Source organism: Drosophila elegans, unplaced genomic scaffold (assembly GCF_018152505.1).
Source record: "Drosophila elegans isolate 14027-0461.03 unplaced genomic scaffold, ASM1815250v1 contig_208, whole genome shotgun sequence".
NCBI classification, from domain to species: domain Eukaryota; kingdom Metazoa; phylum Arthropoda; class Insecta; order Diptera; family Drosophilidae; genus Drosophila; species Drosophila elegans.
In genome coordinates, this window is record NW_024545578.1 from 15,227,261 (window position 1) to 15,247,640 (window position 20,380).

Here is a 20,380-nt window from a genome sequence, read left to right on the forward strand (position 1 = left end):
CTTGAACTTAACTTTTAAGATTGTGATTTTAAAAGTAACAGTTTGCGGCAGTATTAAGCCATCAGCGCTAAATAATGTACATAAGTATTTTAAACTTCAAAGTAAACATTAAAATTTTAAAAAATTTCTTATTTTGATCTGAAAATCTATTAGTAGAATAAAATAAAATCAATTGCGACAGCCTAATTTCATAATTTTATATGATTTTTTATCAAGTAATACATTTCTTACGACTAAAACCAAATAAAACCTCGTCATAACTTTACAAGTTTTTATTTTAAAAAATATTACAATTTGCTAGATAAATTGTGCCTAAAGTAATCAGAAGTAGTTGCGAAACAATATGCATTAAAATACTTTTACAAAATACTATAGAAACAGCGAACAGATTTTGATTTGAAATGGTTATCGTTTTAGTGGTTGGTTGGATATTCAACTGGTTTTGCCATAAAACATCAATTCGTTTTCGGTTCAAAGCTATTTACGTGCAGATTTCATAAATTAAGCATTAAAGCATGAGCATCTTTGTTGTTGGTTGTCGCTAAACTAAATGACTGTCTTGTGCGTGGAACTTAAAACGTAAGAAAAACATGCACTCGGGTTACAGGTGACTGCAATCAAAAGAAAAAGGGGGGGATATTCCAAATCACTCGGTTACAGCAGTTCAAACAAAACATCGTAAGACTATTTACAGCAGTGAACAGATAGATATCTTTTAAAACGTAATAATACACTTATCGAATTATGTTACAACTTTCTACTTATGCCTTTCTTGTTGTTCTTTGCTAGATCGTTTTCTCTTCTCTGTATAAAAACGTAATGATTCTGTGGAGGTGTTGCCTAACATTTATAATGAAGGTGTGTCTATGTGGTGAGTGGTGAGTGGGTGCCAGTGTACATATAAATGTTTGTGTTTGTTTGTTTATGCTCGACGGGATGACATAATGCGGTAGACACACAACCATCACCGTCTTCGAAGTGCTTGTTTCTCGGAAGGATGCGGATGCTTGGCCAGTCGTTCTGTAGTCCTCTTTGAGTCGATTCACTCGATGAAGTTGAAGCGGGTGAGCAGCTTGTGGTAGAACCACCGCACCACCTGCTGGACTCGATTGGCCACCCAGGCACACAGGCTGCTTGTGTGCCGCACCTTGGAGGCGTAGTGCTTGATGTGATCTGTGCAGTAGGGAGTTAAGAGGGCAACCAAAAGTACAGGGAAATCATAAAAACAAAAGCAAGACAAGCCAGCCCGTAGAGGCATTTTGAAAAAGGATATAATAGTGTCCAGGGTGGATGTCCGCCGTTTATGTAGTTCACATAGGTGAAACCGTCCTTGCCCTTGCCCCGTATGTTGTAGTAGTAGGGCAGGAATGAGTGTAGCGTAAATCTGAAAGCAGGAAAACGGAAATTCGATTAATAGACCAACGGCACGCAAAGTTATTCCCCCAGATACCTTCTCTTCTCGTAGAAAAATATGGCAGGTTGGTTGGTGGTCAGCGTGTGCAAGAAGATCGCCTTCACCGAGTGCCGCTCGGCCGTTGTCAGGTGGTTCATTAGCGCGTCCAGCAGCAGCGATCCGATGCCATTCCGGCGATGCGAACGATGGACGCCCAGCGACAGGATGTAGCCGACGTCGGCGGAACGACCCATCGAGTCCGGCAGGATGCCCTTGTCCTGCATGGGAAAACCGCTCAGCCTGGTGTACAACTCATCACTATCACTCATATTGGCTATTACCTCCTTGTTGACATTTCGATAGGGTTTGATTTCGGCAACGATTAAACCAATTATGGCCAGATTATATACAGCTGCCAGCGCAAAGAAGCGCGTGCTTGAGGTAATATCCTCATACCATGATAGTGGGTAGTCGATTGGAAACCATTCTTGGCACAGCTGGCGCACCTGCAAGATCATCGCACAGAGGGATTATCATTTGTGGCACTGGGTGACGCCTACTCACCTCCGTCAGATCGTCGGGCACCAGGAACCTTAGCTGCACGTCGTTAATGGAGCACAGCGGTACGTGTTCGCAGTCCACGCGCGTACTGTCGCTGCTGGGCGGCGCACTATGTTTGTTGTAGCTGCTCGTAATGCATGGTAATGTTTCATGACCCATATGTATTAGTCCCCGAACCCAACAACTGAACCACCGATTTCACTTGCATAATACGACCAAGCGCCGCCAATAGATAAACAAAAGCTCTTATTGACAGGCGGTCGCATAAGCAGGAAATCCATGTGCTGCACAGCCCACTACTGATAACCAAATGGATATATATACTCACAGTGTGAATTGTGCCATCCTATTGTCCGAGGGGGTGCTCCTCCGTTCCCGTTGCCGATGCCGATCCCACTGCCACTGCCACTGCTGCTGCTGCTGCTCTGTCCAATTAGAGCAATTATGTCCATTTATTGCACCACAAGCACCGCCGTCGTCGCCACCGCCTGAACAGGTTAAGCGCGGAATCTTGTCCAACGGAGCCCTCCTCCGGGTGAGTGTTTTGATTACGGCTTCGGCTTCGGCTTCGGTTTCGGTTTGGTTTTGGTTTGGTTTGGTGCGTGTTTTCGGGTGTGCGCGCGCTCAATTGGCTTCAATTAAATTTTACATTTGTCGCGGCTGCGGGATGATGAGGTGGAGATGGATAGGGGGTGTCGCGGGGGGGCGGGGGTAACATGTAGGAACCACTTGCTCGGCTGCGGGTGCTCCGCTGGTTTTTGTTTCAAGTGGAATCCGGCTATCCGGGGAATCCCTTACAACGCTGCCCAGGTCGTGCTGCTCCGCTGGTGTGGGTGTCGCATGCCGCTGCTCCTGCCCGCTGGTCACAATTCGCATCGCCCGCTATAATGCCGCATTTGCCCTATTTTATTCGCCAAGCCAAACCAAAAAGAATTGATGAAAACAAATCAGCAGTAGTGGTGGACCATTGAAGCAATCGCTAAAGGTGAACTAACCACTGGCGATAGTATCGATAACAAACGATATATAAATATTTCAATTGGAATTACAATTACCTGCATTTAAAACAATTAATTCATAATAAGTACTTCATTCGTGGTATATTTCACATTTGGATTGCGACTTAAAACTAACTAATTGTAAAATTAATATGCCGTTATTGTAATAAAAACATAATTAATTTAAAAGTATTTAAAAAATCACTTCCGGTTTTGATGGTAATGATAAACTTTTTTGTTTCTTCCGGAAACTTACATTTAAAATGCGTATCATATCGTTTGTAAAGTATATGTTTAATTAGGATTACATATTTAACAAATATTCCATATTAAAACTAAAGCAGCTAGGGTTTAAAACCTTCTCGTCTGTCCCACCGCTTGGGAAGTGCTCGCCGCAGGTGCTCCTTGCTTGGAGGGATCCTCCAGGACTCGCACCACCATTGATGATTTGGGACCTGTGCACCAGGTGATCCCGTTCTCATCCACGACAAATGTTTCCAGCGTCACCTGAAAATGCCCGCCACTGGAGATGGGTAGCAAGAAGCTGCCGGAGAGGAAATCGCGCTGCGGCTTCACAATCTGGTTGAGGGTCACCGTGTCGTTGGCACCCTGTTTTGGCAGCTCTTGAGAGGATCGGGGTGGTGGCGTAATTAACTGTGAGGTGAGACTCAACTGCACAGACTCCACGCGCCGGAAGTGCTTCTTCTGCTTGCTGAAATGCTGCAGAACTCCCTCCACCTTGATCACCAGGTTACTGCCCGACTGGACATTCACGGGTTCGGTGGCGCTCCTGGGCTGTGGACTCACCGACAACTTGATCTGCGTGGATTGCAGTATCTGGAAGAAGTAGCGAGGCAGGCACAGCGGCGTCTTCGTTATGATTTCGATCTGTGCAATGATAACATCCAAATGACGGTTGCTAATGGTCTTGGCATTAGCCGGCTCCTGGGGCAGGTTCTTCTGCATCTGTTCCATTCGCTGGCAACTGGCGGCAAAGTAGCGCGTCTCCGGGTGATCGCCAGTGGTTAGAAAAACCGGTGGTTCTGGTGGTGTGGCATAGCAAATCGACTCGATGATGTGGGCAAAAAGAGCGCATTGGAATTCTGCCACTTCGAGGAATTCCAGCGTCACAAGATCCGCATCAAAGGAAGACTTGTAGAGTCTGGCGTACGTTTCCTCACAGGCTTTCAACGCCTTGACCAGCTTGCGTAGCTGATTTGTTACGTGTCCAAACTTTTGTAGATAATCCCGCGAGTTTTGAGCCAAACTTCCAGCAATCGCCGGTGGCGGCACAATCACCTGGGCATTCTTCACGGTCACTGCCAAGTGGAGAGTTTGCAAAAACTGTGCCCTAATCTTCAGATACTCCAGCTGAAAAGTGCACGGATGCTGGGGCGAAGAGCAGGCCCGCAGGCTGGCCAACGCCTGCTGGTAGAGATTGCTGGCCATTTCCAAGCGTTTCATCAACGGCATTAAAGGTTCTGGAGCCGCTTTCGGTGCATAATGGTCCCGCATATAGGTGTACTCCAAACCATAGTTGAGGATGCACTCCGCCTGCGAGATCTGCGACAGAGACACTAGGAAATAGTGCATATGATCACTGATCACAATCTGGGAGACCTTGGTGTAAATATGGGCAGCCACATAGTGGTGACCATAGCGGCTAGCGGTGCGAGCAATCCTGTACAGCGTCCAGCAGTTGAGTCTGCCCAGGCACTTTTCAAAACATTGCACCACTTTCTGGGGCAGATAACAGCCCATTGTGGTCTGAAGCACCAAAGCACTGAGGATCTCCACGGTTCGAAGTTGTTGATCGCAGTTCTCCTGGTCGATTATGGTGTTTAGCTTGTGCAAGATGAGCGGCAAGCGAGATAGCATGGGATTTACCTAGTAGTTGATAGTATAAGCAATTGTTTTAATAACTTGTTAAGCCATAGTTACCTTTGGCGGAGGTGGTTCATCGGTGTCCATGGCATCGTCGTCCCCTATCAACTCTTCTGCCGTGGAAAAGGCGTATTTGCGCAATTGAAAGTGCTCACAGAGACCCACCAATGCCTCGCACATGAGCTCCGCATTGGCCGGCGGATAGGCAACCTTATCGCCTAGTGTATTGGTCACGATTTCGATGAAGGAAGTTCCAAATTCGGCATTAGCTTGTGTGATCCTTATTCCGTAGGTCAAAACCCTTCGCAAATCCCGGGTGCACTCCGCCCGCTTGGCAGTGCAAAGAAGCAAACCCTCCATGTGAAGGTTAACCATATGAAGTATATCCTCTACCTGCTCGCCACTTGCCTCCTTTTTCAGACCAAAAGCCACCAAGACCGAGAGCACAGCCATAGCTTGAGTGGCGGTGGTGTAGTCGTCCAGTTTGCTGATGCACTGAATGCACAGGCGGAGCAGGGCCTCGCGATGCTCTCGGAGCAGTTGCTGGCAGGTAAGTGGGCATTCGCTGAGCTTCAATAGGATGGAGAGAAATAGGAACTGCTCCTGGGAGTTCGTACAAGATTCGAACCGACCAATGAGAGCTTTAATAGCCGGTTTGGGCCAAGCATGAACACTCTGACGACCGGCCAATTCGTTGAAGGAACGCAGCACCTGGATGCGCACGGGAGTCCTTAAATCCTGCATGAATTCCAGCAGAACCTCCAGCTGACCAGGCACACCCACAAGCGTGCGGGAAGACAACTGGGTGAGGGTGTCTATTATGGCCACCACGAAACTCTGGGCCGGATATTTGGGCAGCAGATCCATGCACAGCTTACTGACCAGCGAGGCTGTGGTGGCCTCGTGATGCATGTGCCGCAGCACGGGAATCAGGAGCAGCTTCATGGGAACCGGCACCTGTAGCGACTCGATCATGTCCGAGATCTTGGCGCACATGCTGATGGCAAACGAACTGGACTGGGCGGCAAAGCAGCTGCTGGCGTAGATGGCCGCCTCCACTTCGACGGTATCGTGGCTATCCAAGGCCCGGCGGATGGCATGGTGAACCTGTTGCTTCTCGGGAATCACCCGGGACACGGCGCCCAATGTGCGCAGGAGCAGGGCCCGCGCCACCGGATCGTTGGAGTGCATCACCATGAAGATGCGGCGCACAAAGTTGTCGATATTGAGGATCTTGTCCAGGTGATTCTCGCTTTGTTGGCAAACGCGGAGCACCCAGAAACGCAGGAGGTTCGATCCGCTGACAAAGAACTCGGCCAGTTTGATGAACGACGAGTTGATGAGGATGGGAAAGGGGTACTTCTCGAAGAGCCGCGGGAAACGGACGATCGCCTCGCACTGGATTCCCTGCTTGGCGCTCCGCAATCCCTTGTCCAGTTCCATGAGCACCGCATTCGAGTCGTGCTCATTCTCGTTCAGGAAGCTCTCGTTAAAGGTGCTGACGCGGGTGCCGGTCAAGTGAGCCATGGTTGCTGGTGTCCTCACTCACATTTATTGGAGAAAACCCCGAATTATTCAGTTTTTTTTTTTACAAACGACACAAAAACAAACCGGCTGCAAATGCTTCTTCTTGCTAGTTTGACATTCGCAGGAAACGCCGGCATTGTAATGCATCGATAGTTGGTCACTTTACGATAGTCACCTTATTATGATTAGGGTATTCATTATACTTTTGAAATATTTATTTTCGCCATGAAAGTTTGATTAGAGTGTGTCACGTTTCAATAACAAGTAGCTTAAATTATTTAAGACTACAGTTATTAAACAATAAACAATATTTGAAATAGTTATGATATACGAAGTCCACATTTCACATCAATTGTTTTTCTCTGTGTATGTAATTTCGTATACAAAGGTCACACTGAAATATTTCACAATATTTCAATTTTGTTTTCGTGTTTTTTGTTTTTAAAGTTATGTTTGTTTTGACCAAAGGCGAGTAAATAAATAAATAAATTACAGAACTAATTATTTATAAACATTACAAACCCTCCCCACAGATGACGAAAAGTTTGTTTTGTTGCCCGCTAAAAGTGTTTACACCGTAGGACGCCTGGGCACGGATTTGATTGTGTCTCAGGATCTCAGTATAAGCCGCAACCATGTGGAGATCCACCTGCCCCAGAACGAAGAGGATGACTCGCTGCAAGTGGAGGACCTGGGCTCCAGATATGGGACCTTCATCTTTCCCAGGAGGTCTCAGAAGCCCCAGAAAATCCCTGCCAGGACACTGACGCCGGTGCCTGTGGGAATTCGCATTCGGTTTGGCGGAAACTTGAGCATTTGGCAGGTGACGCGATTTAAATTAGTGACCGCCGTCTCCGCTTTGACCCGGCCAGAGATCAAATGGCTGACAGAGATGCTCGAGCCCATGGGCGGAACTGTTAGTCCAGACTGGTCGGAGGAATGCACCCATCTTACCATGAACGAGGTCTCGGTGACCGTGAAACTACTGCACGCTCTGCTGGAAAACAAACCCATTGTGACCTTTGCCTACTGGAAGAAGCTGCTCCTCGCGGCGCAGAAAGTTCATGTCACGGAGGGATGGCCGCAGCCAGAGGATTACCAACCCACGAACATGGATGTAACCTGGCGTCCCGAACGCACACGTCTGTTTGCCGGCAGGACGTTCGTCTTCATGAATCGCAAACACTTCGAAATGTACGGATCAGTGGTGCAGAAAGCTGGGGCATCCTGCAAGGATCTCAACTCGGGTGTGCGCAAGACATTCCTAACAAAGAGTGATGTGATAGTCATACAGTATGTTCCTTCATCTCAGTCGCAGGCCACTGAATCCATCAATAGTATACAAGGTAGGCCTTTAAACAACTTAAATATTCAGATCGAGTAAACATGAATTTGATGTTCATTAGATATCCTGGAGCAGAGCGGTCGACGTGTAATCCAGGACTACGAGATTGGCATGGCCTTGCTCCATTGCTCCATCAAGGAATTCTGCAACCCAACACACAAGTTCATCAACGAATCATTGCCCATCACGGAGTCCGTGACCTCCTCGATGGCTTTCAACTCTTCAATCATTGTGCCCAACACGGAGCGCAATACGGCTCAATCCAGTGGCTCAGCCATCTCAGAGCTAGTGGTGCCCGAATCGGATGCTGTTGAATTGGAGCAGCAGTCTTCCCAGGTCGACTCGGAACCTATAACTTCCGGAAGATCGTTGCGTAAGCGCAGTCATGCCATAATTCTCGACTCAGATGAGGAGCAGGAAGCCACCTCATCGAAGCGAGTCAAACCAATTGTCCAAGAGAAACCAAAGAAAATCGCCAAGAATGCCATACTAGTGGATTCCTCTGATGAAGAGGAAAATTTACGACCACCGGCTCCTGTTCCAGCTGCAAAGAAATATGCCACAAATAGGGGCAAGCCCATATATTGTGAAGACTCCTCGGATGAGGAGAATACAGCTTCCAAAAAACAAAAAGAATCTACAGTTCCTGTAGCTGACAGCTCTCCAGCGGTCAGTAAGAGGGCAGAAGCGCCAGTTGTTTCCAGGACATCACCACGCCTCAGCTCCAAATCAGTGGCTACAAATATCACAAACCAACAGCCGGAAAAGCAGTCGACAGGGACTAAACGTCCTGTTCTGTCAGTGGCCTTGGATGACGAAGAGGATGTTGGTGATCTCTTTCAATTCCGGAAAAGTCCCATCAAGACCGCAGAGAAAGTTGTTCAGCCCAAGTCAGCGGCCAAGGGAAAACCGCCTGGCAGAATCAGTGTGATCAACTTTTTGGAGAAATCACAGCCGCATGAGCCGGCCTCGTTGCCTTCCCAGGTGGATTCCCAGTCCCAGACACAACCTCGCAAGCGATTGCGTCTGGAACCATTAAACGAAAGCGACAGCGACGACTGCGAAAATCTCTTCAATTTTGTGGACAGCAAGAAAAAGAAGAAGAATCCAGAGAAGCAGACCCATGAAGATTCAACGGATGGCTTGTTCAACTTCAATTCGGAAAGACCAAGCGATGCTGTTGACCAGGACTCCGTCCTGACCGAACCATTCCTTCCCGAAGTTGAAACAAAGAAAAAATCCAAGTATATAGTAGTGCAGCGGAAGGAGCTACCCAAAAAAGTGGATATAAGTGGTTGGTTATCGTGCAGCAGGCTACATGATGATTTGAAATCCGAGATAAAACCAGATCCAGAAGTTTCGCTGGAAAACTCCATCAAGACGGATCCCGACGCAGAGAAATGGCTTTCCGCCATGAAAGACAGCATCCAGGTGCGCATGTGCAACCTTAATATCATCAATCGCTCTCAAGATGAGCTGGATGCCTCTCTTGGGGATTCTTCTGTGAGCAAGTACAGCGGTCGCAAGAACTTTAAGAAGTTTGTCAAGGTGGGCATTGAAATATAAATGTAGGTTTATAGTAAATATAATTTTTTATACCCTTTTAGACGAACAATCCTCATCCTCAACGGCGTATTGTGGCTCTAAAGAGTCTTCAGCTGGCAGATGGCATGGTGACCTGTCTATAAATAGTCTTTTGTCTTGTCCGAGTTTACTTTATTTTGCTTATAATAAACTTGCGAAATATGCTCAAGGCCTTGACGGGATCCTTCGACAACTTGCGCTGGAAGAGCGTCTGGGCGGCCAGCCACTCGTGCTTGGGTATACTCTTGGTTAGGCAGGATTCCGGCGGGGGATTCTGTTTTCTGGCTTTGGACTCACGGGCAATAAACTGCTGTGCATCCGCCACGGTGGCTAGAGCCTCCTCATTGAATTTCGTTTTGGTTTCAGGTGTGTCTTTTCTGGCTATTAAAGTACCTACATCGGATTTGGCCTCCAGTTTGGATTTTTCCACCTTGGTGATTATCTTTTGGGCTTTTAGAACCAAAGCGGGTGTGGCTGCCTCCTTTGTTTGATTATTTGTGCTCTGGAGGGGCTGCAGTTTTAAAGGCAACTCCTGATTCTCCGCCAGGAACTTGTGCTTAGCCACCTGGGGAAAATTCGATACCTGAGGGCGCAGCTTATTATAAAGATTGGCACTTTTGCTGGCCTGCAGGGAGCTCAGTTTGTTAATCTTTGCAATGGCTGCGATTAATAGCGTGGTGAAGTCCATGAAGAAGTTGTTCCGAAGGAGTTGGATGAAATAGGTGGCTGCCTTAATGCAGCACTCCTTGATCCGCTCGTGGAGATGGTAGAAACCCAGCAGGCGCACCAAAATAAACTCAAAGCTGCTTCGCGTGGGCATGGGTCCAGCTAGATCCGAATCACAGGCATCCGGCAGGGCACCGCGGAACTGCACCAAGTCCCTGCCCAAATCCAAACGGAGAAGGCGGCACAGCGCAGCATTTAGCTTACAGAGTGCTCGGAATCCTGGCATATTTCGGAAGGAGTTCTTTCTGCGCGCCATCAGTCGTCCTATCAGGGCCGCAGTCTCCTCGAAATTCTTGGCATCCGGTTCGGACAACTGTTGCAGGAACCTGTTGATGACCACAAAGACATTTTTGGCTGTGGGGGAACATGGGGGAATCTGTTTTAAACAAATGTATGTATTAGCTTTGCAAATGGATGCAACCTACCAAAGCCCGTGTCCTCCACTTGTAGGGTCACCAACGGCGGTTGTTTTAATTCAAATTCATTCCAAAAATAAGGACTTTCATTGGCCATGCTGAGTTTTGGAAAAAGGTAAACAAACACAGGTATATAGCAGCATTACCAGCTGAAAATATTTTATGTTGCGATTTTTCTAATCGCGTGACCTGGTCACACTGAAACCTACACGTGCGAACTGAAATTATCGTTGCCCGATAAAAAGTCCTATCGAAATAGACCTGTAGAATTAAAAACATTTTAATTTACCGACAAAACATGAAGAAAAAGCAAGTGGAAAGTGCACCCAAAGAGGAGGAATTGCTGTCAGGAGACTCCGAGGCATCCGAAGAGGAGGAGGAACTTTCAGGAGGCTCCGAGGCATCCGAAGGGGAGGATGCACTTTCAGGAGACTCCGAGGAGGAGGATTCCGATGGATCCGAACTGGATCTGGCCGCCAGTGACACGGAATCCGATGAAGATGATGATGAAGAGGAGGAGAAAGTGCAGCCCGCTCCCAAAAGCAGGGCGGAGATCATCGAAGACAAGATCCACACCAAGTACGAGCAGCTAAAGGGCACTCGCTTGTACGTCCGATTCCCCCAGAAACTGCCCCTGGATGTGGAGGAGTTCAATGCCAAGGTGAAGGCACTGCATCCACTGGTGGTCAAGTCCACGAAGCCTCGTCAGAAGCACGCCCGCTTCTGCCTGGTGGACTTCAAGTCCAAGGAGGACCGCGACAAGGCCTTCGGGGACATCAAAACCTCCATCGAGAAGGATGCAAAGTACAAGGGCATCTTTGTGTCCCTGCCCAAGACGGATTCTGATAAGTTTGTCAACGAGTTGGTGACCCGCAAGCAGACAGCCGTGGAGAACAGGCGCACCAAGTCGCTGATGAAGAGGGCCACCAAGAAGGTGCTGGCCAAGGGCAATTTCACCTCGTCCGTGGTCATCACCAATCTGCCCAAGACAAGTTCGGTGGCCCAGGTGCGCCAGCTGTTCGAGGAGGCGGTGGACATTCAGATACGTCCGGGCAAGGGTAAATTCCGTGACTCTAGTGCTGCAACCGTAACCCTGCCCACCACCCACGCTGCACGCAAGGTCATCAAACAGAAGTACAGTCTGGCGGGCACGCAACTGATACTGCGCTTCAACACTCAGAAAAAGCGCAGCCCGAAAGATAAGCTCAAGCGAAAATCGAAAAATGGGAAATCCCCTGCTAAAGAAAACCAGCAGACAAAGTCGCAAGATAACCAAAAGTCCACGGAGGTAAAAGAGGAAGCCCCCGAAATTAAGAAACCAGAGATCATTCAACAGAAATCGAAAGAAAACCTAAAGAGAAAGTCGCCCAAGGGGAAAACTAACATTAAGACACCGAAAAAGTTAAAGAAACTAAGCGCTGAATAGAAAGTAGTTAATGTTTCCTAATTTTAATAAAACTTCCCATTCTTAATTGACAATTAATTACATATGTATGTGTAAAACCAAGCACCAAATGAGTTTTATTTAATTTTTTTTTAGAAACTGATTTTTAAAGTTATAAAAAACTTTACCTTTTAGGTTTAAGCTTTAAAGAGCAGAAAGAATTTATTATTACCATTGCCCGAGCCATATTAAAATCTTTTACATTTATTTGTTGCTTAGCCATACTGTTTAATAAAAGAAGACATTTTTATGTTTCTTGCAACTTTAGGATAATGTGTCTTAAATATTCGTGAGAAATAAATAGAGCATGTTTAAATTTTTAAAATATTTATTATCGTACACGATATACAGACATAGATATATTTATATATATATATATTAGTAAGCCGGCTGAGTGATTTACTGGATATACATTGATTGGTTACTTTAGCTTATATACTTATGAGATTTTCCTGTGCACAGAGTGTTCATTCGCGTAAACTTGACGGGTTCATGTGATCGATTTGTAGCTTCAAAGGTGTATTTATTCAACAGTAAGCGCGGGTAGGTAAAAGTAATTCATATGTATAGTTTCAATTCTAGTACAAAATATTCAACATTTGCGTATATGCATTAACATGGGGTGGCTCCTCAGTTGCAATCTATTCAGCAGTATAAATATTTGTTTATATCGCATATAAACGCATATCAACCGTGCACTGCAATCCGTACATCCTGTTGCTGTGCATCGTGAGTTGCTTTATTGATTTTTTGCAATACCACAGACCCCGGCATTTGGGGGAGGGGTGATGAGGAGGATGATAATCGATAAGTGGGCGAAGACCGGGGAAACGCAGCGCAATCGTTAAATTTTATGAAGGTAAGGGTAAGGGTAAAAATGCACACTAAATAGGTAAATTGAAACGCGTTTCCGTTTTGTATAGCTCGGTTTAGATAGTAAATATTCTTAGTTCCTAGAATGAATTGATTTTAGTTATTCAAAATTGTGTAAATATAATCAAAATTTATATATTTCCTTTCGTAGCTCTATGAATTCCAGAAACAAAGCCGTAGCCAGCCGCTTTCCGTTTTCTGATCTGTTCACTTTCTCGCTATCAAGCAGTCTCACATATTTGCTCTTATTTGTTCTTACTCCTCTCGTTTCGTTCAGTTTCGTTACAGTTTCGTTACGATCTCATTACTCATTTCTCTGTTCATGGTCGCCCTTGGAGCCCTGTGACAGGCTCCGCCGGCTCCTCTATAAGGCGTTGAACATCCGCTCAAGTTGCTGATAAACTGATGTTTGCAAAAACCGTACCCTCCTTACTACATATGGATGCAATGCATAAAAGACAAATATTTGTGTTACTTTCTGAGTGTGTTGTGTGTGTTGTGGGTCGGTCTCGTCATGTGACTGATAAGGAGGAAAGCATTTAAGAACCTAGAGCCTGCTCCTATCTGGCCCGCTTTAAATCCGCTCTGGGGGGTTATCATTGAATTAAAGAACTTTACTTTACTTGACTGTGTTTTGTGTGCTGGGAATATCGGGGATTCTCTTTGGATAGCATTTATATGGGTATTTTACTGTAGTTCCCCGCGTTTAAATTACGTGTGCAACAGCCGATCACGGGCCGATGGCGAGCAGTTTTGTGGAGCTGCCGCCGCCCCGCCACCACTGCCACCGCCCAGTTGGGTGGGTGGCGGTGGAGGCGGCTGCGCCGGCGGCGATCTTAGCGGTATCGAAGGCTGGACGAACCGCACGCGTTCCGCATCCGTTGATGCGGCACTGCTGCTGGCCGCCGCCGCTCCGGCTGCCGCATTGAAGGCCGACGTAAAGGCGGTGGCGGCTCAAAGGGTGTGGTAGTTGCGCTCGTTGCGGGCCTTATAGAACTTGTAGGCCACCAGTCCAATGGCCAGCAGGCCCAGGGTCAGCACAATGCCGCCGATGAACGAGGATCCGTCGAAATGGCCGCATGGCACTGGCTTGGGCGCCGGAGTGGTCGATGTATGTGGCGACGGCGTTGTTGTGGTCACGTTCGCCGGCGGAGTGGTGGAAGTAACGGGCGTTGTGGTCGTAGGCACAGTAGTGGTGGTGCTGGCCGGAGTGGTGGTAGTAGTGGGCTTGTCAGTGGTAGATGTTGTGGTTGCTGGCGTCGTTGTAGTATTCGGAGTGGTCGGCGGTGTGGTCGAAGGAGTGCTTGTATCCGGCGGTGCAAGGGTCGTTGTCGTGGTCTTGGGATCCGGAGTTGGAGCAGGCGTTGTAGTGGTGTTCTTGGGATCCGGCGTTGGGACAGGCGTGGTAGTGGTGTCCGGTGTGGTTTTTGCCGCTAAAGAGGACATTTGAAATGAAACCGTAAATAGAAAGAAATGTCAAATGCCATTTTCTCGATTACATGGTAATTTAAAACTAAACTAATCTAACTACAGATGAACTTGTTTTAGAATTTGTCAATTAAAAAGTTATTATAGCTACATAAATGTAAATGGTAAACCTTTTTTTGTAAGTGTACTAAAGCAAGACATTGATAAATGGGCCTACCCCACCTGAATTCCTCAATATGACATATTATAAATGATAGATTCTGGGTCTCAATATTTTATTGGGACACGTGGATTTAACACAAATAAATTCTACAATTTGTTGTTTTTTTGTAGGCTTATAACGATTTCTTGTATCCCTCAATTTCAATCCGAAATTCCGAGGCGGAAAACATAGGCTTGAGTACATATTTCAATCTTATCAAATTATTTTTTTTTAGAATAATAATTTATCATTGATTAAAAAATGGCGCTTGTAAAATAACCAGCAAAGATAAAGATGGATGAGTCATCGAACACAAAAAAATTGGCAAAGTTGATAACAGCACAAACGAATTTTACGAATTTGCCATGGTTTTGAACAAAAACAAGGAATGGTTTTTTAAAAAAAATGTACATACAAGAAACAAGCAAAGATACTAATGGAGAGAAATTATCTTAATGGTTTCAAAATGGTGAAAACTAAAGATAAAAAAACCAATAGAATCGAGCATTTTTGAAGTATTGAATTGTAAAAACCTAAAAAAATTAAAAATTTCAACATTTTTCTTTCAAAACACATTTTTGTTCTCAAGCTAAGTTTAACTTTAATTTGCTTCTATTATAAAAGCAAAGATTTCTATTTTTGTTTCACATAATGGGAACTAACAACTGTATTTCTTGTTTAAGAAACAGCAGATAATGATGACAAATAGGTGTCACAGAAATTAGGTTAAATCTCTGTCATTACGAAAATATGAGATGCCTAGACATAATAATACAAAATAAATCGGAATGGATCTTAGCAATTTGGAAGGGAGCTTTGAAGTATGCACAGTTCTAGATGGTTTATTTAACGAGAACATTACCCCCAATTGGAGAAAGAGAAAATGGCCGGAGAATTGATATTCAATAAAGGAGTTGGTATTTAAAAACCCCACACCCACACATACGAAAATGTTCGCTCACACGTACACTCGCCTGCACATGCAATGTGTGGGTGCATAATTGAGAAATGAGTGTATTCTTGTTTTCTAATTGATTTTAATTCGATTTAATTTGATTCCAGACTCACCTTCGTCGCATAAATTTGCCGAGAAGAGCCCCACAAACAGGCATAGGATTAGGAATTTCGCCTGCCGATTCATTGTGGTCGGGAGAATATAAAATCGAAACGAAGTGAAGTGTATCTGCAAGTATGCGGCTGCAAAAATGGGTTTTCCAAGTGGAGAGGGATTTACGGAGTTACAGATACCGCTGAAATCAAGTATTGCACAACTGGACGATATCGCCGAGCTCCGATTTTGCTCACCCACAAATTAAAGCAACGCGCAATTAATGAATAACACGACACGAAGACCAGATTTTTTTTATGCCAACTCGATACTCCGATGCATCCCGATACATCGCCAGCTGAGCCATGAGTTGCAGCCCTGCCACTTTTCACTAATTAGTAGGGGAATTCCTTAAACTACTTGAGTGACCGTTCGGCTTTTCATTTCAGCAAAATAAATAAATGATATTTCACTATCAACACTCTAACAGCACAATTAGAAATTTCATTGTTGACTTCGCTTGCTGTGTTTATAAAACCAACAAAAGTCCTATATTCAATAAAAAGCACAAAGATATAAAATATCTTGGAAATCATTAAATTCAAACATATATTATATATATATTCCAACGGAATATTGCACCTACAGCTCCTAAAGTAATATTAAAGTGCACATAAGGTACTCTTTTTTAAAAATGATTTTGCTAAAAACAACAGAATTGTAAATTGTGAATACCAAGTAGATCATATTTTTAAATTTATACGCATTTATAAACTAACACTGATTCATAAATAACAAACACAGGAAAATATATCAAACTATTTCCAGCATGACGCTTCAAAAAACAAACTACAATCACTAGTTATTTTCTTTATTTTATAGAAAATTACTAAACAACATTTTTACATATGTCGATATGCATAAGTTTACAAATGCAATGGAACAACCTTCATTTAAAGTCCCCCTAATATTTAAGTGTTGCTAAACCTTTTCAGTAGTGCTGCAAAACGATTAGGTTATTTTCGGTATATTTCCGTAATCCGCAGTGCGGTCACACAGTCGGTGATTCAGATTTAGTAGTTATTTTTTGTCTGTTTATGGCCCCTGTGGACACGGGATTCGAATTTACCTAAAGGACTAAAGGACCTAGCAGGACAGGAGCAAGTCAAGATGACCTCGTACGTGCGCGCAATGTACGACTTCAGCGGCGAGCCGGGCTCCTCGGAGCTCTCGATCGCCACGGGCGATGTGCTCTCGGTGACGCGGAGCGACGTGGGTGAGGGCTGGTGGGAGGGCAAGAACGCCCGCGGGCAGGTGGGCCTCTTTCCGGCGGCCTACGTGGAGGTGATGTCGGCGGCGGAGGCCCAGAAACTGAGCGCCAGTGGAGCCACGTCGGTGCCACAGGTGCCGGACCCGTTTGCCTCGTCACCGCCGCCCCGATACGATCAGACGGCGGAGGACGACGGCAGCAATTGGGACGATGAGGACGACTGGAGCGATGACAACGATGATAACACCTATTCGGCGATTGGTCCCGGTGGCCTTAAGTCCGCCGGACAGGCGTCACGCGCCGGAGGACTGTCGCATTCCACCAGTGACTACGATAACAAACACCTACCCATTGCCCCCAGTGACGACACCCAATCGCTGGCCTCCATGGCCGGAGGAACTGGCGCTGCCGGCACCGTCAAGAAGGGCATGTTCGCCAAGAGCTCCGACTCGTACATACTCGGTCTGTCCAGCCCCAGGGAGAAGATACCCGAATGCGAGATGGCCTACATCACACAGCAGGAGGACTCCATCTACCAGTGGACGCAGAACCATTCACCCTACTCCGTTGTGGTGGCCAGTCCAAAGAAAGAGTCCAAGTTCAAGGGGATGAAGACGTTCATTGCCTACCAACTGACGCCTAGTTTCAACAACATATCCGTAAGTTGACTACTCCGCTGATATCGCCGTGATTAACAACACAATACGATAAAGCTCCGCGCCGTGTGAGTGTGTAACAGCGGGTGCAGTGCTTCTTTTCAGCTTTTCATGTGGCTTGTTTATTTGTTTTTTTTTTTTGCTCTACCCTCTGCCAAGGGTAATTTGGGCTGGGTCATATGCTTTCGGGAAGACAAAGCGTTGACGGGAGTCGAAGAAAAATAGCAATCCTTTGTTTATTGGAGCTCCGCACTAATTGCCGGCCAGCATTTCCCAACTGAATCGACCTTTGAAATGACCTCTCTGCAACTCTAACTCAGTTGGAGAGTATGTCTACTCTTTATATAAGATTGTTTATCTCACTGAAACTTTCTTCAAATCTAAATGTTCTCACATAACATATTTACCTTTTTTATTTGCTTATTTTGCTTTAAAGTTCTTTATCATCTAAACAAGCTAAATAACAAACAAATATTTTTAAAAATATTTGTTTTATTGAAAACTAAATTTTATTTGCTTTTTTTTCCATTAAAAAATAAATTTTTCATTGGATATATTTATTTTTTTATTATTATTATTATTGAAAAAACTTGAATTATAAATGTTAATGGTTTATATTAATTAATATAGTTACTTGTATATCAAATTTAAGTAACATTTTAAGCTGTTCCTAAAACCACAAATACGTCCATTTCTTTAAAAAAAATGCTATAAAGAGCAGGGTATTGCAGCGTCGATAAAACCATTTAAATTCTTCTTTGTTGGGGCAATTCTGACCAACTGGGTAGCCAACGCCAAATGCGATGATTGCTTCTGTTTGCGAACCGCCGCAGGGAATGACTCAGCACCGACCGCTGACCCACCCTCCCCCCGCTCCGGGTTCCACTTTCCGTGTCACATTTCACAATTAATTGGTCATATCTAATCTGGGTTTCCCTTTCGTTAGGTGTCGCGTCGCTACAAGCACTTCGACTGGCTGCACGAGCGTTTGGTGGACAAGTTTTGCCTGATCCCGGTGCCACCGCTGCCGGACAAGCAGATTTCGGGTCGCTATGAGGAGCAATTCGTGGAGCACCGACGCGTCCAGCTGCAGGAGTTCGTGGACTGGGTGTGCCGACATCCGGTGATCTCCAAGTGCGAGGTCTGGTACCATTTCCTGACCTGCCGCGACGAGAAGATCTGGAAGTCGGGCAAGCGCAAGGCGGAGCGCGATCCCTACATGGGTGTCAACTACTGCCTGGCCATCTCGCCGCCGGACAAGAATCTGCTGCACTCCAAGGTGGACGCCCAGGTGGAGTTGGGCACTCAGTTCATTCACAGCATGGACGTGGCCGTGCGCAACCTGAACAGCATTTCCAATGACATGGCCAAGCGCTCGATGACGCAGAGTAAAAAGGAGTTCCAGCGCATCGGTGACGGACTCTCCGACCTGGCCAAGGCGTTGGCCATTGACGAGCGGCGTGCGCCCACCCGGAACGCGGTGCCGCTCTCCGAGAGCGTCGGCCGCATCGGGGGCATCTTCATTGGCATTGGCCAGGCCTTTGGCGACCAGCCCAAGCAAGATTGGATACCCCTCTCCGATAGATTGCACATCTACAGGTGAGTTGGTGTCTTTTAAAGAGGGAAAGTTGCCTTTGTTTAACTTTTATATAATCAAAATGCTATAACAATAGATGATCGAATGAAATAACAAGCAATTAAAATAATGATGATTTATAATTGAGATATCCAACGTTAGTAATCAAGTTGAATTGTTATTCGTAAACGAATCACATTTAGTTGCTTAAATTGTTTACTCTTAGGAAGTAAACATTCTTTTCTTAGAACTTTTAAGTTTTCTTTGCGAAGAGCACAAGTACCCCACTTTCGCAAGAAAATTAGATTAGCTGCCAATAGGTTATTTTGAGATTTCCTATTCGATTATTTCGTATGATGACCTTTATTGGGGTATCAGATAGAGTTTATATATTCTTGAAATTGCTCTGGCTTTCCATCACTTTTAGAAACATTATCTAATTACTATTTCGTTTTTTTTATTCAAAAAGGGGCGTTCTCAGCTGCTTTCCGGATATCTTCTCCACTCACAAGGGCGCCATACAGAAGCGCAAGGACTGCGAGCGATTGGCTGGCGAGGGGAAGATGAACAATCCCCAGCTGCACGACGTGAATCGACGCACTGATGTCGTCTCCTACACGGTTCTGGCCGAATTGACCCACTTTAAGAGCGAGCGGGATACGCATTTGAAGCACACGCTGAAGAATTTCATTGGCGAGCAAATTAAGTTCTACCAGGGCGTGGTGGCACGTCTGCAGGAGGCCAGTCGGCAAATCGAGTAGTGGACTCATCCGTGGACTTATCGCTGGAGATCGGCTGGGAGCACAAAGAAACAAAGAAACCACACCGGGCACACACTTCCACAGAAACACACACACACACTCTGATATATAGCTGAAAACATTCGCACGCGCGCATTTCAAATGCCTTAGAAAGGAACTCTTATTTTAAGCGTGGTTCTAACTAAATGTTAAACAAAAAAATATTACATAATGTTGTTTGTAAGTGAAAAAGTTGCGTATTTATACAGAAATTAACTTTTATATGCCTATTATACACTGAACTTGAAAAGCAAATATAATTATATTTATAAAAAAGCACTTGTGAAATTGTAGATATATACACCAAGTAAAAGTCTGTTGCGATTTGCTATTCTGTTGCCTTTATCAGCGAAATTCTCTAAAAGGGATCTCTTTATTTTTCCATTTTCATTTGCATTTTCATGCTTTTTGCTTTGCCATTTTCGCGTTAATAAGTTTTGTGATTCTTGTGTTTGGTTTTTGTATCTAGAACATAAATGTTAGATTGCACATGTTAGGGATTTCCATTTTCATTTCCATCGTGTTCATAAATAATCAGCGTAATAACTAGTAAAAACAAAAAAGAAAACACATTTCGGAATGAATACAAAATTGGTTGTTTGCCTTTTAGCGCTGCGGTTTTTCGTTTCTTTTGGTTTTTTTGTTTTTG

General features: G+C 45.2%; 7 protein-coding genes across 8 annotated transcripts; 3 read left to right on the forward strand and 4 right to left on the reverse strand.

Annotated features, from left to right (window-relative positions):
- Nucleotides 1-257: 257 nt before the first annotated feature.
- On the reverse strand, nucleotides 258-2,921 carry LOC108150364 (N-alpha-acetyltransferase 60). Of its 2 annotated transcripts, XM_017278502.2 has the most exons (6): nucleotides 2,283-2,919; nucleotides 1,958-2,078; nucleotides 1,735-1,899; nucleotides 1,451-1,671; nucleotides 1,274-1,384; nucleotides 258-1,175 (listed from the first exon to the last, which is right to left on the reverse strand). In XM_017278502.2, exons 1-6 carry the CDS (start codon nucleotides 2,297-2,299, stop codon nucleotides 1,043-1,045), a joined length of 768 nt encoding a protein of 255 aa, XP_017133991.1. In that variant the 5' UTR covers nucleotides 2,300-2,919; the 3' UTR covers nucleotides 258-1,042. The 2 variants fall into 2 exon arrangements, with proteins under 2 accessions (XP_017133991.1, XP_017133990.1); XM_017278501.2 differs by having other exon boundaries at nucleotides 1,451-1,899; nucleotides 2,283-2,921.
- A 306-nt stretch (nucleotides 2,922-3,227) lies between these two features.
- LOC108150357 (integrator complex subunit 7) lies at nucleotides 3,228-6,472 on the reverse strand. Its single transcript, XM_017278491.2, has 2 exons — nucleotides 4,894-6,472; nucleotides 3,228-4,839 (listed from the first exon to the last, which is right to left on the reverse strand). Exons 1-2 carry the CDS (start codon nucleotides 6,361-6,363, stop codon nucleotides 3,304-3,306), a joined length of 3,006 nt encoding a protein of 1,001 aa, XP_017133980.1. The 5' UTR covers nucleotides 6,364-6,472; the 3' UTR covers nucleotides 3,228-3,303.
- A 298-nt stretch (nucleotides 6,473-6,770) lies between these two features.
- LOC108150358 (nibrin) lies at nucleotides 6,771-9,456 on the forward strand. The gene is made up of 4 exons (XM_017278492.2): nucleotides 6,771-6,831; nucleotides 6,897-7,709; nucleotides 7,770-9,256; nucleotides 9,316-9,456. The coding sequence occupies exons 1-4, from the start codon at nucleotides 6,813-6,815 to the stop codon at nucleotides 9,394-9,396; spliced, it is 2,400 nt and encodes a 799-aa protein (XP_017133981.1). The 5' UTR covers nucleotides 6,771-6,812; the 3' UTR covers nucleotides 9,397-9,456.
- Nucleotides 9,420-10,587, reverse strand: LOC108150360. Its single transcript, XM_017278494.2, has 2 exons — nucleotides 10,444-10,587; nucleotides 9,420-10,372 (listed from the first exon to the last, which is right to left on the reverse strand). Exons 1-2 carry the CDS (start codon nucleotides 10,529-10,531, stop codon nucleotides 9,420-9,422), a joined length of 1,041 nt encoding a protein of 346 aa, XP_017133983.1. The 5' UTR covers nucleotides 10,532-10,587.
- Nucleotides 10,588-10,630: 43 nt separating this feature from the next.
- LOC108150310 (nucleolin) lies at nucleotides 10,631-11,941 on the forward strand. The gene has a single exon (XM_017278425.2). The coding sequence runs from the start codon at nucleotides 10,733-10,735 to the stop codon at nucleotides 11,858-11,860; it is 1,128 nt and encodes a 375-aa protein (XP_017133914.1). The 5' UTR covers nucleotides 10,631-10,732; the 3' UTR covers nucleotides 11,861-11,941.
- A 247-nt stretch (nucleotides 11,942-12,188) lies between these two features.
- On the reverse strand, nucleotides 12,189-15,755 carry LOC108150311 (cell wall protein DAN4). Its single transcript, XM_017278426.2, is given in 2 exon segments — nucleotides 12,189-14,184; nucleotides 15,450-15,755. Coding segments are annotated over 2 exon segments (795 nt in total). The 5' UTR covers nucleotides 15,523-15,755; the 3' UTR covers nucleotides 12,189-13,462.
- Nucleotides 15,756-16,459: 704 nt separating this feature from the next.
- LOC108150333 (sorting nexin lst-4) lies at nucleotides 16,460-20,010 on the forward strand. Its single transcript, XM_017278455.2, has 3 exons — nucleotides 16,460-17,358; nucleotides 18,302-18,954; nucleotides 19,401-20,010. The coding sequence occupies exons 1-3, from the start codon at nucleotides 16,600-16,602 to the stop codon at nucleotides 19,690-19,692; spliced, it is 1,704 nt and encodes a 567-aa protein (XP_017133944.1). The 5' UTR covers nucleotides 16,460-16,599; the 3' UTR covers nucleotides 19,693-20,010.
- Nucleotides 20,011-20,380: the final 370 nt, after the last annotated feature.